At 41.0% G+C, this 7,500-nt stretch overlaps 1 protein-coding gene across 1 annotated transcript in view; it reads right to left on the minus strand.

The window, feature by feature from the left end:
• Positions 1-6,194: 6,194 nt before the first annotated feature.
• fam167b (family with sequence similarity 167 member B) overlaps positions 6,195-7,500 on the minus strand; it is a 3,075-nt gene continuing 1,769 nt past the window's right edge. The window contains exon 2 of the mRNA XM_027144075.2: positions 6,195-7,500. This exon is cut by the window's right edge and continues 13 nt beyond it. Coding sequence (XP_026999876.1) covers positions 7,250-7,500 — 251 coding nt within the window. The 3' untranslated portion in view covers positions 6,195-7,249.

The following is a 7,500-nucleotide window of genomic DNA, read 5'->3' on the forward strand; positions in this document are numbered from 1 at the left end:
GGTAAGATCATCGTCTATTTTAGGAACTTTGTTTACAAGCACAATTATTTTTAGACATCTTATTATTCTCAGTCTCAAAGTGTCTTCTCTGTATAAATATTACTTTAATCTTTAAAATTATATTTTTTTAAAAGTTTGAGAAACTGAATCTTGTCCCTAAAATTGTATTTCTAGTGAGTTTTCTCAGGGATACAAGAATCCAGTTCAAAGAATCAAGAATCTGTTTTTTTTTCCATCCATCCATCCATCCATCCATCCATCCATCCATCCATCTTCTATCGCTTATCCTGGGCTGGGTCGCAGGGGCAGCAGACTAAGCAGGGACGCCCGAACTTCCCTCTCCTCAGACACTTTCTCCAGCTCTTCCGGGGGAATACCCAGGCGTTCCCAGGCCAGCCGAGAGACATAGTCCCTCCAGCATGTCCTAGGTCTTCTCCGGGGCCTCCTCCCAGTTGGACATGCCCGGAACACCTCCCCAGGGAGGCGTACAGGAGGCATCCGTAACAGATGCCCGAGCCACCTCAGCTGACCCCTCTCGATGTGGAGGGGCAGCGGCTCTACTCTGAGCTCCTCCCGAGTGACCGAGCTCCTCACCCTATCTCTAAGGGAGCGCCCAGCCACCCTGCGGAGGAAACTCATTTCGGCCGCCTGTATCCGGGATCTTGTCCTTTCGGTCATGACCCAAAGCTCATGACCATAGATGAGGGTAGGAACGTAGATCGACTGGTAAATAGAGAGCTTCGCCTTGTGGCTCAGCTCTTTCTTCACCACAACAGACCGGTATATCGATCGCATCACTGCAGAAGATACACCGATCCGCCTGTCGATCTCCCGCTCCGTCCTTCCATCACTCGTGAACAGGACCCCAAGATACTTAAACTCCTCCACTTGAGGTAGGAGCTCTCCGCCAACCTGAAGGGGACAAGCCACTCTTTTCCGGCTGAGAACCATGGCCTCGGACTTGGAGGTGCTTTTTTTTTTTTTTTTAAATCAAAATGGACTTTAGTTAATTAGTTAATAACCTAACTAGCCTATTTAACCTGGGAAAACATTCAGTGTTTAAATCACCTTTACTAGAGTGACCTGGCCAAGAAGGCAGCAAAAGGAGCTACTTCGTCAATCCTGACGTTCTACCCCTGGTTGGAGTCTCCTCACCTGGTGGTCACCCTGCAGGGGATTGATCTTCATGGTCAGCCAGAGACTCGTGGGATTGTTGTGGATGGAGCCGTCAGTCAGCTGTATGTTCTGGTCTTTACATGAAGGAATTACTATTGGGTCTGTGGTGAACTCAGAGTTTGCGATGACCCATCAGTTCCTCAGCAGCTCTCAGTTGCACAGTTATAAACTGTTGTAGAAAGGACATTATCTTCATTTATGCTATTTACTGTCCATTGTCACACAAATGAGGATGAGTCCGGTTCCTCTCAAGGTTTCTTCCTCATATCATCTCAGAGAGTTTTCCCTTCCTGCTGTCGCCTCCGGCTTTCTCAATAGGGGAAGGGATAGGGATAGCTCTATTAATTTTTAATTAATATCTTAAAATTAAATATTATTATTTATTTTATTCTTTTCTGTTTCTATATTTCTGCAAAGCTTCTTTGAGGCAATGTGAATTGTTATAAAAGCGCTATACAAATATATTGAATTGAATTGAATTGAACTGAAAAAAAAAGACATAACAATCAGCATATTTAATCCCCAGAAAAATATAAATGTATTTTTTTATATTAAATTAAACATTAATAAATACAGGCTTTACAAACTACATCTTTCTTTTTAAATTTGCATTCTACATAATGTCCTAACTTATTTATTTATTATTCAAATTTAGTTTTGGAGAAACTTTTATATAAATTATCGTGTATTAAAGAATCCCAATCTGGCAATTTCACTAATTCACTAATCGTCTGATTTCCAGTAAGCTCGTGCGTTAGCTTTAAAGCAAACAGGTTACTTTACCTTTTGTTTTAGAATTAAAGCAACAAATAGAATTTAACATTTTATTTCACTGAGAAGAAACCGATCCTGTAAGGACCTCGAAGCACCAGAAGATCTTTCATGAACACCAATTATGTTTCATGAAGATTTCAGACATTTAAAGAGAAGATCGAACTCCATGTGGTGTTTGAGGACAACGACCTCCTCATCAATACACAATTGTCAGACTGTATCTGAGTGTATAAAGAACATTATTCATAATAACACACTCTGGTGTTTATAACACTTTATAATCCCACCCTGCGGTGTCACCCAAATGAGGATGAGGTTCACTTTGCTGTCTGGTTCCTCTCAAGGTTTCTTCCTCTTCCATCTAAGGGAGTGTTTCCTCACCTCAGACACCTCGGACTTCTTCATTGGGAATAAATACCAACACATTTAAACATAAGTCTTTAAAGCTTTGCATAATAAACCAGAATTGAATTGAATTTCAAAAGTATGTCAGATTTCACTAAGTTGCTGTAAATTTGCTGTGTTTTTGATGTTTTTCTCCCTCTGATTTTTTCCTAAAATATAACCCCAAACCTATATGTAAGTGTATTATATGTCTGACTGCATTAATTCCTAGCCTATAGTGGATTAGAGACTTCATGATCTTTCTACAGAGCTCTAAAAAGGCTTTCTGGTAGTTTTAGGATTTGACCTCACAACCTTCTGGTCATTAAAATATTTTCCAGGTCCAACTTTGTACCTGTACCATCCTGACCATGTTCTACAGAGGGACCATTGAGAGCATCCTGAGCAGTTGCATCACTGTCTGGTTCGGGAACTGTACGATCTCGGATAGTGAGGACAGCGGAGAAGATCATTGGGGTCTCTCTTCCCTCTATCATGGACACTTACACCACACGCTGCATCCGCAAAGCCGACAGCATTGTGGATGACCCCACACACCCCTCACACACACTCTTCACCCTCCTGCCGTCTGGAAAAAGACCAGACTGTGTAACAGTTTCTTCCCACAAGCCATCAGACTTCTCAATAACTGAACTGAACTATACTGAACACAACATACACACACATCATCTGTATGGACTGTACAGACCCTCACAAAACACACACACTGTTTTGCACACTTTTCTGCTGGTTTTGCACATACTGTCCAACATTTCAGCTGTTTTTGCACATACTGTACAATATCTCAGCCATTACACACATACTATACAATATCTCAGCCATTTTGCACATACTATACAATATTTCAGTCATTTTGCACATACTATACAATATTTCAGTCATTTGCCTTTTTTTTTTGCACAATTCTATATATTATCCCAATGACCTTCAGCTAAGAAACTGTGTTCATGCTAATGTTACTGCACCAAATACTGTATTGTTTGAACGTTCAGTATTCACATACAGTATACACACCGGTCTGTCGGCGCTGTCTCTGTTTACTGTTTATTGTCTTTTGTGTATTGTATTTTTTGTACTTTTGTATTGTCTTGTAACTTTATGTCTGCACTGTTTATTGTCCTGCACTGTCTTGTTTGTCTTGTCCTGCACTGTTTGCACCAGGTTGTACAGTTGCACTTTATGTGGCTAAGACTACTTACATGTCCTTAGCCCCGTCTTTGTTTTATGTAGCACCCTGATCCTGGAGAAACGTTGTCTCATTTCACTGTGTACTGTAACAGCTATATATGGTTGAAATGACAATAAAAGCTTCTTGACTTGACTTGATCTAATATCTGAAGAATTCTATATAAACATATAGAGGTGTCAGTATGACTACACTCCCTTTCTCTTTCTACCCATCCCGAGGCATCCAGAAATTGTACCAGCTCCGATCGTCTTCCGTGCCATGAAGATTTTGGACCTCCACTGAGATGAGGCCGACTCTGTGAATCCTGAGGCATCTAGAGATCTACCAGCTCCAGTCAGACTCTGCAATACTATAGAGGAGATGTGATCTCCATGTGATCTTTTGCATCAATACAACATTTGTTTGACTGTATATTTATAATCATACCCCTAGTGTCACCCATAGGAAGATGAGGTTCCCCTTTGAGTCTGGTTCCTCTCAAGGTTCCTTCCTTTACCATATGCCGCTTTTCCACCGAGGCAGTTCGAGTGCTGGTTCAGAGCCAGAGCCTAATTTAGAACCAGTTTTTTCTGTTTCGACCGCCAAAGCACCGGCTCTGAACCAGGAAAAGTGGTTCTTAAGTAGCACCAAAACGTTGTTGGTCTAGACTTAAGAACCGCTTGCCTCAGGGGCTGTGGGCGGGGCTATGGGCGGGGCTACTGTTAGCGCATTTGATAATGTACCTAAAGTTTACTAATGTTTAATACACTTTTACTTTACCGTGATATGATACATTATCAGCACACATGATAGTATGTAGCTACATGCTAAGGCTACATTTTTTCTGTGTTAATGATAAAATAATGTTATGTACTTTCTCGATCACAACCTCCGTTTATACAGATTACACGGAGCTGCATGTACATGTTGAATTCGCCGCGTTTGGATGTTAATGTAGGTTTACAAAGCCATGAGCATTAACAGTAAAGCAACATCCACCATTGTTGTGTTTGTGTTTGTGTTTGTCGCTGCTTTGCTAATGTTGCTGCGCTTGGTAACATGACCCGTATACAGTGACGTCAGACTCGACTCTGTGATGCTCTCTAGCCGGTGGAAAGGCAAACCGGTTCTCAGAAAGTTCGCCCGTGGAACCGACTTTGAACCAGCACTAGCACTACCAACCCGGTTCTTTTTGGTGGAAAAGGGGCATAAGGGAGTTTTTCCTCCCCACAGTCACCTGAGTCACCTCAGACTTGCTCCTTGGGGATAAATACATACACATTGTGAACTAAATCTATCTAATATTAATCTTTATATTATTCATTATAATTACATTCTGTTCTATGTTCATGTTCTGTAAAGCCGCTTTGAGACGACGTCAATTGTAAAAAGCGCTATACAGATAAACTTGAATTGAATCGAACTTTATAACATATATAACACTGATGATTTAATAGCATAGAATTTAATTTGATTTGTTCGACCGCAGGATCACCGTCGGTCATCGAGAGTTTAAGTATTTACTTTCTCGTATCCTGTTTGTTCAGCTCTTATAAGTAATTACTGACGTAATCATTTATAAATACATTTAAAGCAGCGTCAGCTGACCGTGTTGTATTCAGGAGTTGAGGTGTGTTTTAAAATACCGGTAGTGAAAGCTGCAAATTCACTACAGAGATCACTCCGGCATTTATCCCACATCATAAGAAATTCCATAATAAACAATTCCAGACTTTCTCTATAAAGGATTCAACATGTTTTGGGCTTTTAATGGATTTACCTGCGCAGATGTGATACTGGACATTAACAAAAGCTTTATGAATATGGGTTTGATATAAAGTAGTCTTTTGCACAATAGGCATTTTTACTTTAGAGCGTTTTTGGCTTTAAGATCAATATGCTAAAGAGTTCGGCTTGTCTTCTCCCAGAGTATGAGCTGTAATTATTCCGTCCTCATATCTGACTAGCTATTTTTGGGCTCCTGTAATAGAGTGTCCGGGAATTCTGAGTGAACTATTGGGAAGCAGCCAGAGATCGAGATCCAGGTCCAGGTCCATGCCTGAGATTTGTTTTAACATTTCCATCTTGATGCAAATGAAGATGTCCAGGTTGAGAATCGGTTCCGTGATCCGCTGATGTTACGTAGGAGAAACATCACAGTGTTCTTCATCAGCTTGAGTTATTTACAGGTCTATTTTAGAATGTTTTACGTTGACAACAAAGTATATGAAGCCGGAATGTCCTTAGAGGACTGCAGTTATAAGGAAATAATCGATGATGTGATTCATTTCCAAATCCTGAGATGTTTTATTTTCTATTAAGCTTCGGTACTTTGCCAAAATTTTTATATATTTATTAAAGACTGCTTGTAGATTTTATTCATTTATTGAGTTGTTACTATAGAAACAATAACGTTGAGATCTGCGGCTGCGCTGTCGTCGGCGCTGCTGTTCTTGAAAATTAATTAACACCTTCTGACCAATCAGGAGCCAGTATTCAAAAGGTCTATTGAATTCAGTCAGATATTTCAGGGTTTTAACTGCTTTAGTTGTGGGAAAGATTTTTTGTTGACTTTTTTAAATTTCTCTAAACAACGATGGCGTTACGTTTGGTCTTATGTTCTGATCTGCTATTAAATACTTTTTGTAGTGTAATGAACATGGAGAGAATGTAAAATTTCCTTTTTTTATTTCTGTAACAAGGAGTCGATGCCAGTTGAAAAACTAATGAACTGTTTCGGTTCAAAATGGACTGAACGTAGTCTGTGTAATGTAAGTAATAATCTAACTTTTTCAAAAATGTTCATTAGAGAAAATACTCAAGTGCATACAATTGAATCTTAAGGTCCTGAGCTGAACACAAACCTTATCCATTTATCTGATGTTCCTTATCAGTTCTACTGACATTCTTAATGTTAACATTTACATTTATGGCATTTAGCAGACAGCCTTATTCAGAGTGACTTACAACTGAGCAACTGAGGGTTAAGGGCCTTGCTCAGGGGCCCAGCAGTGGCAGCTTGGTGGACCTGGGGTTCGAACCCATGACCTTCTGATCAGTAGCCCAACACCTTAACCACTGAGCTGCCACATCCCTTACCACATGCAGTAGTGTTAAGTGTTTACACTCATGACATTATGGCACATGTTAATGTCCCATGACGATCATTGGAATCTGAAGGTTGGTTCACCTTTGGTAGACATTATGGCTTATTTCTTTGGGAACAGGTTCTTCTTTTTGTTAGAATTGTATTAAATGATCTTCATTTGCTTTCATGTCAGTGTGGCATCAACAACGGTGCTTTTGTCACACCACAACTTGAAAGGAAGCTTAAGGTCAAAGGTCAGGGTCAGCCTAAGCAGAGACCAGGAGTTAGCAACCTGGTAGTGCGCGAATTTAACTTTATCCTCTATCCTATTGGATGTACAGTAATATATCTACATTTTAAGGTCTTGGTGTTTTAAAGGCGTCACATTCTCCAGCAGAGAGAATCTTGAGGTTGTGCTAAGCTTTAAAAATTAGCAAAACCACAGGCTCCTGATCTCCAAGAGCTAAAAATCTTTGGTAAGCTGCAGATCCCATCTCAAACAGTGTTTAGAAGGACACCGATGTCATTAAAGCTACAGATTTTCAGGCTCTGTGAACAAAAGACTCCAGGAGCCTGTTGCATAGTGTGTCTATACTGTAGCTTGTGAGATCTTTCAGTCTCCGCGAATCTGGAGGTGGTCAGCAGAGGGAGAAACGTCGGGCGTTGAGGTTCATCTTGGTGAGGCCCAGGTGTTTGAGTGGTGTGGACAGGGTGAAGGCAGCCTTGAGAGGCACGTCACACAGCAGATCACACTCCTCACCGCACTCCTCCAGCTCCAGCGCAGCATCGTCCAGCATCTCCCGATGTCCATCACACACACGCTCCACCTTCAACCGGTGCAGCTCGCAACGCAGACGGATCAGCTGACGCGCCAACCGCTGGTCCTGCA

This window comes from Tachysurus fulvidraco, chromosome 12 (genome assembly GCF_022655615.1).
Source record: "Tachysurus fulvidraco isolate hzauxx_2018 chromosome 12, HZAU_PFXX_2.0, whole genome shotgun sequence".
Lineage (NCBI taxonomy): Eukaryota > Metazoa > Chordata > Actinopteri > Siluriformes > Bagridae > Tachysurus > Tachysurus fulvidraco.